The 19,391-nt window shown below is 41.7% G+C and overlaps 1 protein-coding gene and 1 long non-coding RNA gene across 2 annotated transcripts in view; one reads left to right on the forward strand and one right to left on the reverse strand.

Moving 5' to 3' along the window:
* LOC115109271 (A disintegrin and metalloproteinase with thrombospondin motifs 20-like) overlaps window positions 1-19,391 on the forward strand; it is a 159,495-nt gene that overhangs the window by 116,375 nt on the left and 23,729 nt on the right. The window contains exons 25-28 of the mRNA XM_029633998.2: window positions 2,019-2,282; window positions 2,613-2,774; window positions 3,261-3,437; window positions 17,077-17,244. Coding sequence (XP_029489858.2) covers window positions 2,019-2,282; window positions 2,613-2,774; window positions 3,261-3,437; window positions 17,077-17,244 — 771 coding nt within the window. The remainder of the gene's footprint in view (window positions 1-2,018; window positions 2,283-2,612; window positions 2,775-3,260; window positions 3,438-17,076; window positions 17,245-19,391) is intronic.
* Window positions 8,492-15,333, reverse strand: LOC115109272 (uncharacterized). Its single transcript, XR_003860490.2, has 3 exons — window positions 15,009-15,333; window positions 13,940-13,994; window positions 8,492-13,281 (listed from the first exon to the last, which is right to left on the reverse strand). It is a non-coding gene; the product is annotated as an uncharacterized LOC115109272 (long non-coding RNA).

Genomic DNA, 19,391 nt, shown 5'->3' on the forward strand with positions numbered 1-19,391 from the left:
ACCTTGTGTCTATTGTTTCCCCAGTGTTCAGTGATATGACCTTGTGTCTATTGTTTCCCCAGTGTTCAGTGATCTGACCTTGTGTCTATTGTTTCCCCAGTGTTCAGTGATTGACCTTGTGTCCCCAGTGTTCAGTGATCTGACCTTGTGTCTAGTGTTGTTTGACCTTGTGTCTATTGTTTCCCCAGTGTTCAGTGATCTGACCTTGTGTCTATTGTTTCCCCAGTGTTCAGTGATATGACCTTGTGTCTATTGTTTCCCCAGTGTTCAGTGATATGACCTTGTGTCTATTGTTTCCCCAGTGTTCAGTGATCTGACCTTGTGTCTATTGTTTATTGTTTGACCTTGTGTCCCAGTGTTCAGTGATCTGACCTTGTGTCTATTGTTTCCCCAGTGTTCAGTGATCTGACCTTGTGTCTATTGTTTCCCCAGTGTTCAGTGATATGACCTTGTGTCTATTGTTTCTATTGTTTCCCCCCAGTGTTCAGTGATATGACCTTGTGTCTATTGTTTCCCAGTGTTCAGTGATATGACCTTGTGTCTATTGTTTCCCAGTGTTCAGTGATCTGACCTTGTGTCTATTGTTTCCCAGTGTTCAGTGATCTGACCTTGTGTCTATTGTTTCCCCAGTGTTCAGTGATCTGACCTTGTGTCTATTGTTTCCCCAGTGTTCAGTGATTGACCTTGTGTCTATTGTTTCTGACCTTGTGTCTATTGTTTCCCCAGTGTTCAGTGATCTGACCTTGTGTCTATTGTTTCCCCAGTGTTCAGTGATATGACCTTGTGTCTATTGTTTCCCCAGTGTTCAGTGATATGACCTTGTGTCTATTGTTTCCCCAGTGTTCAGTGATCTGACCTTGTGTCTATTGTTTCCCCAGTGTTCAGTGATCTGACCTTGTGTCTATTGTTTCCCCAGTGTTCAGTGATATGACCTTGTGTCTATTGTTTCCCCAGTGTTCAGTGATATGACCTTGTGTCTATTGTTTTCTCAGTGTTCAGTGATATGACCTTGTGTCTAATGTTTCCCCAGTGTTCAGTGATATGACCTTGTGTCTATTGTTTCCCCAGTGTTCAGTGATATGACCTTGTGTCTATTGTTTCCCCAGTGTTCAGTGATCTGACTTGTGTCTATTGTTTCCCCAGTGTTCTGATTGTTTCTATTGTTTCCCAGTGTTCAGTGATCTGACCTTGTGTCTATTGTTTCCCCAGTGTTCAGTGATCTGACCTTGTGTCTATTGTTTCCCCAGTGTTCAGTGATCTGACCTTGTGTCTATTGTTTCCCCAGTGTTCAGTGATATGACCTTGTGTCTATTGTTTCCCAGTGTTCAGTGATATGACCTTGTGTCTATTGTTTCCCCAGTGTTCAGTGATATGACCTTGTGTCTATTGTTTCCCCAGTGTTCAGTGATCTGACCTTGTGTCTATTGTTTCCCCAGTGTTCAGTGATATGACCTTGTGTCTATTGTTTCAGTGTTCCCAGTGTTCAGTGATATGACCTTGTGTCTATTGTTTCCCCAGTGTTCAGTGATCTGACCTTGTGTCTATTGTTTCCCCAGTGTTCAGTGATCTGACCTTGTGTCTATTGTTTCCCAGTGTTCAGTGATCTGACCTTGTGTCTATTGTTTCCCCAGTGTTCAGTGATCTGACCTTGTGTCTATTGTTTCCCCAGTGTTCAGTGATATGACCTTGTGTCTATTGTTTCCCCAGTGTTCAGTGATATGACCTTGTGTCTATTGTTTCCCCAGTGTTCAGTGATCTGACCTTGTGTCTATTGTTTATTGTTTCCCCAGTGTTCAGTGATATGACCTTGTGTCTATTGTTTCCCCAGTGTTCAGTGATCTGACCTTGTGTCTATTGTTTCCCCAGTGTTCAGTGATCTGACCTTGTGTCTATTGTTTCCCCAGTGTTCAGTGATCTGACCTTGTGTCTATTGTTTCCCCAGTGTTCAGTGATATGACCTTGTGTCTATTGTTTCCCCAGTGTTCAGTGATATGACCTTGTGTCTATTCTTTTCCCAGTGTTCAGTGACGTGTGGTGTGGGCCGGGCCACCAGGCAGGTGGAATGCAGTAACTACCACCACCGGGTGGATGAGTCATTCTGCGACCAGGACGAGAGGCCCAGCACAGAGCATGAGTGTACGGCCACCCCCTGCCCCTCCGAGTATCGACAGAGGCCCAATGACCAGCCCTACAGCCCCCACAACCCCGCCAGCCACCCAGGCCATGGCAGTTGGAATGTCCCCTCGGCAGACAACCAGTGGAGGACGGGACCCTGGGGAGGAGTATGTACAGAACCATGGGACCAGAGATTGTACACTCACCTGAGTGACCCCTAGTTGTAGGCAATATGGCCGGGGGTTTGGGGGGGTCATGATGTTCCACGTGGTCAAGAAAAACTTCTGGGACTATGATACCATCTCCATGCACTGCTCTCTCCCTCACCTAATTGTCTGACTGCATATCTGCTGTTCCTCACAAAGTGATCTCTCACTGTATTCACTCAGACAGATAGTAAGGATATGACTAGATTGCAGCTGGTAAGGTAGTGTACAGGCTGTGTACAGAGTTGTGTGTGTGTTTCCCTCTGTAACACACTCTGTGCCCCTCTGTAGTGCTCCAGTACGTGTGCAGGGGGCTTCCAGAGGAGGGTGGTAGTGTGTCAGGATGCGGAGGGTCGCAGCACCAGCCACTGTGACCAGAGGGTCAAACCTGCAGAGTCCAAGAGCTGCGACTCAGGACCCTGCCCTCTGTGGAACTACGGCATCTGGGGAGAGGTGAGGGAGAGGCTATACAGACACGCCTGGTGCCCAAATTGATGACGTATGTCGCGCATCTGAGAGACGAGTTGAGACGACTGCCTGAACCGAATCCGTTCGTCTCCACTCGACTCTCGCTGTGCGACATACGTCATCAATTTGGGCACCAGGCATGTCTGTATAGCCTCTCCCGAGAGGTGAGTACACAGGCACTACAGGGACTATGTACATCCTTAAACAGATCTGCCTCTGTTAAAGCTACAACAATATGGTCCACTACTAAACTACAGATACCCATTTCAGACTCCTGGGCATGTGTCAATAGTCTAAAGTGGCTTCCTTTCCTCTGCACCTCTTGTTCATCTACTCCCGCACTGAAAGAAGAACTATTGAGATACTGTACCAAGCAGCCTGCCTTTAACTCAAACTTCTTGCTAAATACTAAGTTGACGCCCTCTTCTCTTCTTCTTTTTAAATGTTAAATGTTCTCTTTTCCACTCTCAGTGCACCCAGACGTGTGGCGGAGGAAGGAGGACGCGCCAGGTGGTGTGCCAGCGGCCCAACGGACAGAGACTCAACGACCACAACTGTGACGTCCTGGATAAGCCTCCTGACATGGAGCAGTGCAGCCTGCACCTGTGCCCGGGCAGCACATCCTGGCACCGCCGACCATGGAAGCCGGTACGATAGTACTTCCTCTTCCTATAACTTCTCCTCCTCCTTAACTTCCTCCTTCGCTGGGGCGTGTCACCATGAGCCGTGAGTAGACATGGGGGTGTGCTTAAATTACAGAGAGTGTACTTCTGGCCCATCCACTAGCAGCTAGAGGCTAGCGGCTAGCTAACTGTTTTAGCCTATCTGTAGGAGCGTCAATGGAGCACTAGTGTCAGCGCTAGGTTAGGATATCCCCAGCCCACCCACACTGGGCCATGGAGTGGCATGGTGCTGATTAGAAACAAGGGGAAAAGAGCACACACAGAATGCTGCTCCACATTGGGAATTGTCAGAAACACATGGTTCCCATTTGGAACTTAGGCTCCAAATGAAAACTATAAATTAGAAGGACAATGTTGTCCAACAATGCCATATATTTGTAGAGGCGAGTGAGTAACTCAAAATATATTTATTTCATATGTGAAGCGTGAAGTAAACGTTTTTTCTGATTTCTGTCTCACCCTGTAACCGAAAGTACACAAGTGTAAATTTGTGTATAAGAGTTACCTTTATCAAACAGCAACAAATTACTGTTACTGTATTTTGTGTATGTATCTTTGTATCTTTGTACAGTATGATTTTTAGTGGCCAGGTTTAGTATGATATTTTTAGTGGCTAGGTTTCATAAATGAATATGATATTTAATATTTTACTGGTGCTTTTGGTTGGATCTCTTGCGTCTCATGAATAATGACAGTTTGTACAGAGCAACGTACTTTCAAAACGACAGTTTTACTATTTTTTAAATTATGAAAATATATTTTTTAAGACTCATAAATGAAACGTTAAATGCAGTTTTCAAAATGGTGCCATCCCTCTTAGAATGTTATATTCTAGATCTTTTCACAGTTCTACCATCCCCTCATGTAACAAGGTCTGCTTCTAAAGTTTTAAATAACTGACAATGAATTATAAGTACAAAATAATTTTAAAAAACAGTAACTATAGAATACTATAGATAGTCTAGATATAACACTGTATTTTAGGGTTCAATTTGAAATGCTTAGACACATACAGTTACTGTAGGAAAAAAGCTATAATGCCTATGCAAGGAAATAATCGGGCGCAGAAAGTCATGTACAGTAGAAGCTACAAAGGCCAGGCCTTCTACACTTCTGGTATCACAGAACTGAACATTGTACAGGGATCACTGTTCGGCAAAACACTCAACCTCACAATATACTCTCACCCTCACCAGTACATGTGTTATCATTTTTCTGTCTTGTCGTTAGTGTGTTAGTTGGTCATAGTGGCACAAGTGATTTCAATATTTGTCTTGTATGGTGGGCCCTTTGTCTCTACTGTAAAACTGCACTATAGTACAGGAGAAGTTTACATCAAAATGATGTTTACAGTGGGGTTTCTATAGAAACACCAGTCTGCCATTTTTTCAGAAGTCAGCGAATTAGAGCCCTTTTGTCTTTGCCTCTGATAAATTGGCTGTAGGTGCTCTTAACAGATTGACATAACAGTCAATCTGCTAAGTACAAGAGGCACTATAAAGTTGTATTATTGAACTTATTCACAGGTCATACCTGATGTATTTGTAAAGCTTATGTTACATGCCGTATATCAAGATAAATCCGTCTAATACGGTGTACAAATGTCAAACTATGCAATCCAGTTTTTAAAGCTCTACCATTTCACAGTAGATTTACTTCCAATGTGCTTTTCATCTGAAAGTCTGCTCAGAAGATAAAACCAACTGAATTGGCATCCGCTAATCTGAAGCACACAAATACCTCTCTTTTATGATACTGTAGTCATTTGTTGCTGTTTCACTTTTTTCTTGGGCGAGTTTCTACATTTCTGAAGGATTTTTTCATATAAAAGCTATTTATTTGTTTACAATAGTTTATTCATTGTTGCAGCTTTAATGTTGCATTTGTTTCCATTTCGATACATGTAACACTTGGGTTGAACTATCTGTCATAACCTTCGTAATGCTGTCATCAACCTGACCTGCCATCCCATAACTGCTCCATACATTACAAAACATTTCATTACTAACTACTTGCTTGATGGATAGCCAGCCAGTCAACATATATATTATATTATACCCTGCGACAGCATGAAAAACACTAGTACGTGGAACATGGTTTCCCAAAGTGTCATGACATGTGAGACATCAAGGTGCAGTCTACCTGACACATAGTTCAGGTGAAGTGTTACCAAAATGGCTCTTTGTTTGTGTTGACCCTAAGCTCTCCTGTGAGGTCCACTCTGGGCTCTCTCTCTCTCTTGTCTTCTTCCTCCACATTCCTTTGTCTCTGTCTGTCCCAAGACATTCACTTCATCCAAGACTCCTCCTTAGCCTCGCCAGCCCAGTCGCTCTTCGTGTCTCCAACTTTTTTTTACCCAAGGTGCTCAGTGCATTGCTTAGTTTTTTTGTTCAAATGTTTGTTAATCTTTTTCTATTTATTTAGTTCACATTCAAAAATACATAAACATGTTGACATATCTTTTCCCACTGTAAAAAAAATATTAAAGAAACAAAGGTTGTGAAATGTGTGTTGTTTTTCAATGTGGCATCATGCTGTAATACTTGGAAAGTGTTTGTATTCTTTGGCAATGACATTTGCCCCATAACTTCAAAGTCATATTGTTAAGCATTTACTTTTATGCTCATCACAGTACAGGAAATAGCATCATATGTGCTCTGTATTTTTTGGGGTTTATACCAAATACTGTCTAAAATATATACTACACTGAGCAAAAGTTATTGAGATATAAAGGCCCACATCCTAAATGCTGAACCGCCGCCCAAAAGTTGTACACAGGTCAAACAAACTTCAGACACAAACTTCAAGATAACTGTTTCGGTTGAATTATATCCCTATAGCATTTGTTACACAATATATGATAACTAAAATATTTGTTGATACAGAAAAATATATACCTTTGCAGCTCCTCCTCATGTCTCTATCCAGCTAATCTAAAGCCAGCTATCTGAGTTTTTTAGAATAGCATAAAAGTGTGCTTTATAAAATAGCATAAACAGCATAAATTAAAACCACACAAAATAGAATGTAAAACAGACTGCAGGCTTTCTTCATATTGTTATGATGTTTTTTAATCATTTCATTTTGCAAACACTCAAGAGAAAACATACTCCAATTTTGGCACAGGCTGTAGGTGCTCTTAACAGATTGACATAACAAGCTGGCACATATATCTGTTTACAATTGTAGTAATAGGGCTATCGCCGTAATGCCTTTGGCTGTAAACCAACAGAGTATTGTGTTTTATTACAAGAATCATTGGAAATTAATCAATGTTGGCAAGTTTGTTATATTTTAAGAGGTCCCAAATAAATACATTTAAAAAATGATGTTCATGCAATACTGTTGATGAATTCATTTTTGCCTCTTTTCTGTTGTATTATATCATGCTTTCAAATAGAGGCGATCATTTCAACAGGACAAGTAAAATAAGCAGAGCCAATACCAAAAAAAATAAAACTGAAATATAACATTTAAATAAGTCTTCAGACCCTTTACTCAGTACTTTGTTGAAGCAACAAGCTTGGCACACCTGTATTTGGGGAGTTTCTCCCATTCTTCTCTGCAGATCCTCTCAAGCTCTGTCAGGTTGGATGGGGAGCGTCGCTGCACAGCTATTTTCAGGTCTCTCCAGAGATGTTCGATCAGGTTCAACTCTGGTTCAAGCTCTGGGTGGGCCACTCAAGGACATTCAGAGACTTGTCCTGAAGCCACTCCTGCGTTTGGCTGTGTGCTTAGGGTTGTTGTCCTGTTGGAAGGTGAACCTTCGCCCCAGTCTGAGGTCCTGAGTGCTCTGGAGCAGGTTTTCATCAAGGAGCTCTCTTTACTTTGCTCCATTCATCTTTCCCTCGATCCTGACTAGTCTCCCAGTCCCTGCCGCTGAAAAACATCCCCTGCTTCACTGTAGGGATGGTGCCAGGTTTCCGACATAAATTACGCTTGGCCAAAGAGTTCAATCTTGGTTTCATCAGACCAGACAATCTTGTTTCTCATGGTCTGTCATGTGACTTTTACTAAGGAGTGGCTTCCGTCTGGCCACTCTACCATAAAGGCCTGATTGGTGGAGTGCTGCAGAGATGGTTGTCCTTCTGGAAGGTTCTCCCATCTCCACAGAGGAACTCTGGAGCTCTTTCAGAGTGACCATCGTTTTCTTGGCCACCTCCCTGACCAAGGCCCTTCTCCCCTGGTTGCTCAGTTTGGCCGGGTGTCCAGCTCTAGGAAAAGTCTTGGTGGTTCCAAGCGTATTCCATTTAAGAATGATGGAAGCCACTGTGTTCTTGGGGACCTTCAATGATGCAGAAATGTTTTGGTACTCTTCCCTAGATCTGTGCCTCAAAACAATCCTGTCTCGGAGCTCTACCGACAATTCCTTCAACTTCATGGCTTGGTTTTTGCTGTGGGACCTTATATAGACAGGTGTGTGCTTTTCCCAAATCATGTCCAATGAATTGAATTTAACACAGGTGGACTCCAATCAAGTTGTAGAAACATCTCAAAGATGATCAATGTAAACAAATGCACCTGAGCTCAATTTCGAGTCTCATAGCAAAGGGTCTGAATAGGAAAGGAAAGGAAAAGAAAGGAAAGGAAAGGAAAGGAAAGGGGGGGATACCTAGTCAGTGAATACTTATGTAAATAAGGTATTTCTGTTTCTTTAATAAATTTGCTAAAATTTCTAAAAACCTGTTTTCACTTTGTCATTATGGGGTATTGTGTGTAGATTGATGAAGATTTTTTTTAAATCGATTTTAGAATAAGGCTGTAATGTAACAAAATGTGCAAAACGTCAAGGGGTCTGAATACTTTCCTAATGCATTGTACTGTATGTTGGCATGTTTCATAAAGTGATTTGCTTTCTCAAGTAGCAGTTATATGGATTGAATCTTGGACTTACCTGGTCATGGACTTACCTGGTGAGATGATTAGGGTATCTTGTGGCATTCTTCAGTCAGGGTTTGTCCAATAGAACAATCAAGCAATGTAAGCATTAACTGATTCCAAAGAGAATAACTCACCAAAGACAGAAAATAATTTAAATTTATTGCACAGATTTTGTTATTCAAACACAGTTTGGGAGCAGTAGTAGTTCCACACAAAATAGATATAGCAACAATGGTAACATCATTAAATAATGTTGATTGCTTTAAAAACAGCTGCAACCCTTTTTGGGGTGAAGCAGCACTAACCAACAATAATATGATGAATTGAACACTCCAACATTTTAGTAATTTATGCCTATTTGTTGCTTATAAACACAATTTCCTGCAGTTAGTGGGGGAGTCCCAATGAGAGCGATCTTTGTTGACGTGACCCTGAACGAAAGACATTTGTTAAAATGACAACAACATAAACATATTTGACTTTGGCCTGAGGCAAATTCCCTAAACCTGTCACCCTGGGGTCAGATGGTAGTAACATCATTGAGCTTGTGTTTTCTGATCCAGCCCATATGCCGGTGTAGCACTGATCAACTGGACTAGCTAGGACTTGGAGACTTGGAGGTTCCCTCAGTCTCAGTTCTTCAAGCATGGTTCTTGTCATAGGTTGGAAACCAGAGCAGGATGCTAATGTTACATTTGGTCCCTGTTAGTGGTGGTTTATTCATTAAGCCAAACCAAATTATGCAATTGATGAGTTGTATTGGTCAGTATACTTGTAGGATTTGGCATGTTCGGAGGGTTAAGGCTTTGGAGGCACCAAACCAGATTCTGCTTCGAGATGTTATCTGAGGCATCAACATCTTTGGACAGAAGTATAGCTTTGACAGCAGCAACAAAGTCTGTATCGAAAGGCCAAACAGTTGGAAAACATGGAGGACAGACAAAACATATATCAAAATAAGTCTAATTTTTTTTCATTATTACATTTCCTGTCTGTTTTAAATCAAAGTCATTTGTTTTTGTCCCAGGATTTGATTAAAAAACAACTGTAATATTAGTATTCTCTCCATCAACATTGATGTGTCCAAGATTTATTTCTTGCAATTTAGAGAGCAATGAAATAATGCTGCCATGCCTCAATAGAAACAAATGACAGAGAAAAGACACGGCTTGTATACAAAGATTGATTTGTTTTTATCCCAGATTGCCCAACAAAACACACACATTTCTTAACGTTTGGCTGAGAGAGAACTATACAAGATATTTATATAGTACATATGGAACATAAATATTAAGTGTCAGCGATGGAGAGTCTTTCATCTAAACCAGTGAACCCTCCTGCCTATATAGACATCTGCGATCAAGCACGGTTGATGTCAAACTTCAAAGTTTGCTATATATTTGGCTCTATGTGGCCTAGTCCTGTACATTAAAGCCTTGTTTAGACATAGCCACTAATGCAGTCTCAGTGACGGAGGGTGATGACATCAAATGGCAGGAGTCGACTCGCGACCACAAAGAAACTGGATACAGAGCAGAGCAAGTGGAGAGAGAGTGGGGAAAAGATTGAGAGACTAGTTTAGGCAGATTTTTGTTTCGCTGGCGCTACAGCTGGGGATGGATGCAGGGGGATAAAATAAGTAGAGATCTGGAAGCGTTTAAACTAGGCTTTCCCTGGCTCGTCCAATGATCGGGAACAGGTCCTCAACTGGCATTGCAACGCATCTGAGAGAAAGATCTCTAAAGCTTATGGGGTGAATCCTCTCTGAAATGGGACTTCAATGCATGTTCCTCTCACCTCGTCTCTACTGGAGATTATTCATGTTGGGGCCTGTTGGTGGCTGTCATGTTGATGTACCTTGGTAGTCGGACTGTACAAACTCTTCATATTTGTCTACATTTTTTTTCTCCCCAAACTTGGTTCAGTGGGAAAGTGTTTGAGGTTGCCCTAGAAGAACGTGGTAACCCACTCAAAATACGATATCTCCCTAGAAAGTAGAGCTTATTACGTTTTACCTCACATCTTACCAAGACACCCTACACCACTGCTTTCTTGTGTGGCGTCAGTTAGCAGTGCAATAGATGTCAGTGTATTACTCTTTATATGAAGACTTCCAGGCTCTACCTTTACTGATGTGGGTCCTGTACTGCACGTTCCACATTAGCTACCTGGCTGGCAGGTCTGTTTCTACTTGTGCATCTGTCTCTCAGAGCTTTATGGCCGCTGGTTCACAGATGGTGAAGACATTCCAGCAAGTCAATGTCTGAGCCTACAGTACTAATCGATGTTACATATTCAGCCCCAACGTCTCCCTCCCATCCTTTTGTGATTAAACGACACCGCCGTTTACATCACGCAATGTTCAGTCCTCTTATATCATCCTCCAGCGTCAGATCCGCCAGAGTAAATTCCAAGCACAAACTCATTTTGTCAATGAGGTCTGGAGGGCCGCACTGGATATTGGTTATATTTCCTCGCCATCAATTTTTTTAAATTGTAATCTATCCATTGATTTTTGAATTTTCTATGTTCCCTGACTGTCTTGTTTTAATTTGGGTGATTATTAGCGAGCTGGACACAGTCAAGAAACTGTATAATTTCTACACAGTTTGGATTTGCTTTTAGTCATTTTAAAGTATAAAATTTAAAAATCTATATATTTAACCAGGCAAGTCAGTTAAGAACAAATTCTTATTCACAATGACGGCCTACCCCGGCCAAACCCGGACGACACTGGGCCAATTGTGCAATGCCCTAAGGGACTCCAGATCACGGATCGAACCTGGGTCTGTAGTGACACCTCTAGCACTGCAATGCAGGGCCTTAAACCGCTGCGCCACTCAGAATAATGACAGAATAATGATATAGTCCTATTAAAAAATATAGTATATACTCAAACCACCCAGGGAACCGGCCCACGGGCTGTATGTTTAACACCCGTCTAGGATCTGAAAATATACAGTGTGGCTACGTGAGGCAGTCATTGGTGGGCAAATATTATATCTGATGTGCTAGAAGCCAAGGAATTATAGTTGCCTTTGACTTTGTAGTCAATGCTATTACCTAACTTGTTTTCCTTCTACTGTTAAGGACACAGTTATTCTCAAGGCTTAACACCATTTTTGGAGTCCACTGAGCCCAGCTGCAGATTGTACATTGTTGCACATCTTCAAAGAGTGCTATAGTGTGGGTGAAATCAAAGGTAGATAGCATATCAGGCTTGTGAAACACACCAGCAAAACACAACAATTTCACCCCCATAACGGCCCCATAAAAAGAAAGAGGTGTAAAACAGAGGGTTCAGCTTGGAGGAATGTGTTAATGAGACAGACACAGGCAGGTGTTGACGATCAACCACCTCTAAATTACAAACAATCTAACAACAATGTGATCGTCCCATCATACAATATTTTGGGCAACATTTTCTTGTGTCTCTTTGAGAGAGGAAAATTTTGCCCTTTGTCCGATATATGTACTGTATCTTTTTGGTTGGAACACAAGGCCAAGGTCAAGGTCGTTGGTGTCTTATGATGCAATTCTGTTATGGGAACCCAGGATGAACAATGCCGAAAGACAAACATTAGCTGTACCCCATATATATAGCCAAGTTTATCGTTACTCGTTGTGTATTTATTCCTTGTGTTATCATTTTTTTCTATCATTTTTCTCTGTGTTGATGGGAAGGGCCCGTAGGTAAGCATTTCACTGTTAGTCTACACTTGTTGTTTACGAAGCATGTGACAAATAACATTTTATTTGATTTATTTATTTTAAAAGAACACCATGTCTTTGGCTTTGGTTGTGAACTCGTCACTAGGATAAATGGCACTAGAGTTTGGGTCTTGACAGCTTAACAGTGAAGTGGTGTTGAGTAAGAAGAAGATGGGATTTGGATGGAAGGAATTTCCCAGGAATAGGGACTCTTGGAAGCTCTTGGAAATCCTGGGCCAAAGGTCACTTTAGAATCTCATGCATTGTTCCGTCTTTTTAGTTCTGCTGTCCGAAATCAGGTTCACTTTCCTGGTCTGGCATAGCTTTATGAGACAACAGCATTGTACTCAATGAAGCACCAATGGAGTTTTTCTGGAGTGGGACATGGAAATGGATCTTGGTTCCAGCTGAATGTTTGGACAGGTAGAAAAACTGGTTGTTTTTGTCATTCCCGAAAGTTGACTTATGGTTGCTCAGTTCATCTTTTCTGAGTGGTGTTGACTTATGGTTGCTCAGTTCATCTTTTCTGAGTGGTGTTGACTTAAAAAGAGAATAGTGTTGGGGGAACTTAATATGCCCTTTTAGGATTGTTTATTTGAGTTTCTAGCCATGGCAGAGGCACAGTTTGGCACCAACTACACAGTTGAGTTTAGTCGACTGCTTTCATTTTCCATCACAAGCAGCCTTAAGCTCTTGTAGTGAACATTTTGTCAACTTTGTTAACACAGACCAATAATTATTTAGACTTTGCAATATCCTTTTCAATCATCATTACCCTTACAATAAACTCCATGGTGACGCCAATAAGAAATGTCCCTATTTTTTACCTTCGGTATCTAAATGTACTTATGACATTGGTTTGTGCCAACTCTTTTGTGAGGAAATCCTATTTGCGAGTTAATACCAATTCATTTCAGTTAATAAAGCCTACTTACTCGTGTAGTAATTGTCTAATGATATCTCTTTTGCCAGATTTGGACCACGTTGGCCAGGGTTAGACTGGACTGTATTAGTGCTAGTATGAGGTGTTGCTTAATGTTTCTTCCTATGCATGGAGATGATCAGGCCTGTGTGTGGCTATTTTGGCCTTGAGGATGAAAGATCTATGACTCTGACATTCCTCCGCCCCACGATGTTCTGCTCTTACCAGCTTTTCCCACGTCGACAGCATGTGTTGTTTTGACTTCTGTCTTTGAAACTTCCTTGCAAAACAGGACCTTGAACAGAAAAAGCATCCTGTGATAGCTCGCTGGCCATATGTCTTAGCCTCCCTCACTCTCTGAGCTCTGCAAACATCTTCTTACATTTTTTCCCCTCATTGACACTGATAAAGGTGTAATAACATCAGTGTAATAATCAGTGTAATGAACTGAAATAATATCAGTGGAACAACATCAGAGGAATAAGCTGTAATACAATCTATCAGTGTATCTTGTTCACTAATATCACTTGGTCCTTGGAAAATGAGAACATATTGAGTTGTTAGGAGGATCATAAACCTAGATTATCTTCAATATGACTTTGATCATCTTTTTTTGAAGCTGTTGACAATTTCTATACATAGTATTTGAGTATCGGTTTGCTCGTACAGAGTGTAATATTCTGGACGACCTTCACACAATCGTGAGTTTGTTCTTGCTCCAGAAACGTCGGTACTAAAGAAATTAGACAGTGCCTTTTAAGGTTTGAAAACATCTGACAAACATTCCAAGTGAACTATCAATTGAAAGTGAGTTGTTCTATAGGGATTTCTGTGTTTTTTCTCTTCAAGTTGCATATGCTGTGGCTGAACTACAGGTAATTCCATGGTCTCAAAAGTTACCAAATAGCGTGGTCTCTCTTTGCTTAAACGCTTCCATGTGTCCATTAGCTTACCTGTCCTCTGTGATGGAATGGGCGGATGTCATCATACAATTGCAGCCTGCCATGCCTAGACAAAGACACGCTCTTATGAATAGAAAAGACATAACCTGTCAATATTCTTGATGCATCTCACATTTCAGTATAGTCTACCAAAGTCCATTTAAGTATCAATCTTTGCGATTATTGAAATAAAAAAAAGCCAGCTCAATGTCTATATACCTACAAGTGTAACAAGCTGTTTTATAGTATGGTCTTAATAGCACAGAGAATAAACATGAATTAGCTGGATTTGGTTTGGCAATAAATGAAGTGAACTGTTCCAGAACCCTGAAACACTAGCAAAGCAGGAATGCAGTGGAAAGAAGAAGAAAAGGCACAAGCTGCTTAGCTGTTAGCACAATGCAGTAACCGGCCAAACATGGCTTATCTCTGTCTGTGTACTGTAATACATCTCCCGTTCTGATTGAAAAACGTTGTTAAACAAAACCGTGTTACTGGGGTGGCTTTCAGGCAATGATTTCATTCCGTCTTCTAAAGTAATCCATATTATTTCTCGATGCAATTCACTGGCTGATACTAGAATTAACCCACCTAATCATGTGAAATGAATTGCTGTTACAACTTGGGAGAGCACATCTGTCTCGAGAGAAAGTCATTTTTCATGCGACTTGTATATATATATTTTTTTTCAACAAAGTTTTAATAGTAATAATACATGTATATGCAACTTAGAAGATACTTTTATCCAGTGTGACTTACAGTACAGTAAATGGATACATTTAAGTGGCTAAGTGTTTGTAATCCCCATATACATTTTCTGTGAATGTGACCTTGAGTCTTTCCCCCCCATTTATATTATGTTAGAGATCCCCACACTGTAGTATTTACTGTAGTAACAGGCAATTACCAGCCTTGTAACCCTTCATTAGTCATATTTATTTACTCATTTATTTACTCATTTACTAAATTCTCCAAATGAAAATCACTATCTTTTGCCCTCAGTATGTTAGTTAGCAGACCAGCAGCTATTCATGGGAAAGCCAATTGAGCAGTTGAAGCGTAGTAAGAGGAGTTGACTTACCTGATCCAGTGTTGAGTAGAGTGAGGCAGCAGCCTAGCCTGGTAGTAGAGTTTAGAGTGGAGGGGTTGGTCGGTTCCCAGGTCCTTGCCCTCCTCCTGCACTGCTCAGCTCAGCTCTCAGAGGTTGTTCTTTGGCCCCACGCGCTGTGCCGGTTTTCTGCTCTACTTCTACGTTACCAGCCTTGATTAACTAATGGCTGACAGATAAGGCTGCCTGGCTGTGGAGAGGGAGGAGCACGCCGCCTAATAATGTCTTCTCCCCACTGTTAAACAGGCAGCAGATACAGTTCAGCTGAGTAGCACTGCCCGTAGCACTGCCCGTAGCACTGCCTGTATGGCTGTGGTTTCCTTTCTTCCTCCTGCTCTTTTTTATTTTCCTATTTTTTCTTCTTCAATGACAGCAGTAAGGAGGGGCTAACACCCCCTCTATCGCCCCTACTGTACATGTCTGCCTGTCTGAAGTGGAGGGAGCAGTGTTATCATTTTTGAGTGAGCGTGCAGCGGGTATAAGAAACTGCCATGTTTAGGATCAGTCAGTCAACGCAGGGCAGCTTTGATGTCTCCTAGTCAGCTGGGCTGAGCCCTGTGTTTAAAATGCCTTTGTAATTACAATGTGTATAATATACTGTATCTGTGTACAGTGCCAACTCAAGCACTGCCCTCACCACAGTAAAGAAGAGAAGATAGCAGGAGGTGCCTCTGTTTAAATGGTTCAAATGGGTACTCTAGCAGAGTGAACTCACCAAGTGTTGCACAAACGTGTCTCTCTGAGTGCTTGAATGCTTCTCCTCCATTAGTGGAAAAAGAAGTCATTCTTCACATCCTATGCCCACAGCTCCTGTTGTCCAAACCTAAAAAGGGACCAGCTTTTGTTAGAATTCAATACAGTATGTCTAAAATAAATCTTCCTTAAATAATTCCATCACAGCACAGTAAGTCCAATAGAGTGTACTATCTATGGCCACCACAAGTTTACCATTTTGATGTTATGCAACATTCTGAGATCATAATTAAGGGACAATACAATATTATGTTTATTATCTGGGCTGGAAAATATGCTAAGACAAAACAAGAGTTCTCCACGTCTTGTTGTACTTTATTCCAATACCCCATTTTAGAGTGGCTTTGTGTAATGGGGCTCACTCGCTCACTGAGAGAACAGCCAAAATAGCTGGTTCTCTAACTGCTGTTTGTACTCATAAAGACGGAAGAGTCTAGAATAGTTTTGTCCATTGACCGACCTTCGTCTCAGGCATAGGGCTTTCTGAAGACTCATCAGGATCTCTCTGCTTTTTATTTGTTGTGTTCTTGTTTTCTCTGTAGCTTTCCTGAAGCATTGTACAGCTTATTGAAACCATATGATTGTCTAGCCATATGTATGCATCCAGGTCTTTTAGCTTTGTGAGTTTTCTCTCTCCTGGGCTTGTGTGTGTGTGTCTCTCTCTAGTTTGTGCCATGTACAGGGTTTACACGTTAAACAGGGGAGTGCATTCAAACCTGGGTGTTTACTGGATGCTTTACAGAGATCCATGTCATGATTAGTTTATCCAAAAGTGGTTTATAGCTTGTTCACTTGGCCATGAGATGCAATAACATATCATGTGTGTTCATCTCAACTCATACACTGAAGACACTATATTGAGCAAAGCACCGTGTTGGATACTTTTATACATTTTATAATGTCTTTTCTAGTATATTTTCATTGATTCTTGTGGTGTTTATACTCATTTAGACTGTTTAATTTGGCTCACTACTTTCATGTGGTAGAGAGGGAACCTCCTCAGGAGTAAGCTAAGTAGTGGGCTAACCGTGACCATTGAAACCATTAACCATCAAATCATTACAAGCAGGCTCTCAATGCGCAACACAAAACAGGACATTGGATGGTTAAGTACTTTGTCTCTCTTCATTCATATAAAGTTCTAAACTGATTGACATGTTGTACTTTCGCAGAACTTGAGCAGCGGGTATAAGCATGGTTTCAAAAAGTGTTGTTGGAAAAGGCATTCACTAGAATCTCTGCACTCACTGTCTCCATGTTGTTTTATCCCCCTCTTCTGTCTCTCTAGTGTTCTGTGAGCTGTGGCCGGGGGGCCAAGCAGCGGGAGATAACCTGTGTTTACCAAAACCAAACCCAAATAGAGGAAGAGCACTGCAGTCATCTGTCACGTCCCCGGACACAGAAGGCCTGCCGAGCCCAGGGATGCCCCAGCTGGAAGGCCAACAGGTGGAGTAAGGTATGTGTCATTCACCACCCCGTCCCCACACACTCTCCAAATACCCCCAGGCCCCATGGAGGGACCACACCACCCGCCCCTCTCTAATGCTAACAGTCACCTCTAGCCGCTGGGACACCAACGCAAACACAGTCAAGGGCTTCCCAGTGTCCCCAGATAGTAGAACATATAAAGTACTATACACACTGAGCACCTGTCCAATCACTGAACAGTTTATATACTCTTGTACCAAACGTCCTTCCGATGTGAGTTAAACACCACAGGCTACATTTACATAACTGTTTATGCAATGCACCATACTTGTATACTTGTGAGAGGAAATGTTATGGGAATTCAATGAAGCTTGTGCTGTGCATTCGCTCTCTCCTGGGCTTGACTAGTTATCATGCTAGTTCCTTTACATTTCTTGCACTCTTTTCAAAACAGCAGTGGCTAGTTGCCCAGTGCATTTTCCTGCACCAATGCAGCATGCTGGACAAAGGTTTTAACATGCAACTGACACTTCTAATAAATCGCAAATGCAAGAAGGTACCTACTTTCTACAGACAGACAGATCCCACTGGGCACAAACTTGTTGAATCAATGTTTCAATGTCATTTGTCAACTGTTTGTAACGTGGAATCTATATGAAAAATACATTGGATTTGCAAAAAGTTGTCAATGTAAATTGACAACCACAGAATAATATCATCATGGTAACACATTTTCAACAGACAAACCTTGTATAAAATATGTTGAATTTGTACCTTTAAATAACGTCAGATCTTCAACGTTATATCCACTATCAGAAAAAAAAACAATAGACTGGGCAGCACCTCCTACTGGAGAGCTGATCTATCTACAGCTATCCATTTGGTCTCCCATCCCATTTAATGAAGTCCAGCCCAGCTTTGATATTTGTCACTGACTACTGCCAGTATGCTATTGTGACAATGATTATTGAGAGCTCTCTTAACTAAATAGATTCACTGTAGCTATCAAAGTCATGACAAAGGGTAGGTTTTACAGAGCAAATGAAATGTAGCCATACTCTCTCTATAAATCCTATTTCATCAATGATACGATTTAGGCCTATATAACATTGCCGAAGTCATCGTCAGCTATTGTTTCAATTCAAACCAGGGTTCAACTAAACATAGACAATACATATAAGCCTAGTGTTTCACGCTTTGGTTGATGTCAAATTTAGTCTTCAAGTTAATAATGAATATGTTGGATTTACATCTCCATTTCAACCGAAAATCTAAATGAAAGAAAATGGCTAAATCAAATCAAACTTTATTTAAAGTGCAGTTAAAGTTTGATTTGATTTAGTCCTTTAGCAGTGCTAGGAGAGAGGAAATCCATGAGCCCAAATGTATCACAAGGCCACCAGAGAGTAAAGGAGATGGAGGTGGAGGGAGCTTTGTCATGTTCTGACAGGTTGTCCAGAGCAGAGGAAGGAGTAGTTGTCTGTCCGTAAGTGGTGACTGTTTAACAGTCTGATGGCCTGGAGATAGAAGCTGTTTATCAGTCTCTCGGTCCCAGCCTTGATGCGCCTTTACTGTCTCCGCCTTCTAGATGGTAGCGGGGTGAACAGGCCTTCCTGTGACACCAGGTGCTGTAGATGTCCTGACAGGCGGGCAGTGTGCCCCCGGTGCTGCGTTGGGCTGACTGCACCACCCCCTGGAGAGCCTTGCAGTTGTGGACATTGCAATTGTCATACCAGGCAGTGATACAGCCCGACAGCATGCTCTCTATGGTGCATCTGTAGAAGTTTGTGAGGGTCTTAGGGGCCAAGACAAATTTCTTCAGCCTCCTGAGGTTGAAGAGGAATTGTGGCTTGTTCTTCACCACCGTGTCTGTTTGAATGGACCATTTCAGTTTGTCATTGATGTGCAAGCTGAGGAACTTGAAGCTTTTCACCCGGTCTACTGCGTTCCCATCGGAGAGTAGCAATCAATGGTCAAGAGGGCTCGATGTGCGAGTAGCATAGGAGATGTGTTGATAGAACTTCAATAGCGTTTTCCTCAGATATCCTTTATTAAAGGCCCCAGCTACAATAAATGCAGCCTCAGGTTATGCGGTTTCCAGTTTGCACAAAGTCCAGTGTAGTTCCTTGAGAGCCGTCCCTGTGTCTGCTTGGGTGGGAAAGTACACAACCATGA

This window comes from Oncorhynchus nerka, linkage group LG25 (genome assembly GCF_034236695.1).
Source record: "Oncorhynchus nerka isolate Pitt River linkage group LG25, Oner_Uvic_2.0, whole genome shotgun sequence".
Taxonomy (NCBI): Eukaryota; Metazoa; Chordata; class Actinopteri; order Salmoniformes; family Salmonidae; genus Oncorhynchus; species Oncorhynchus nerka.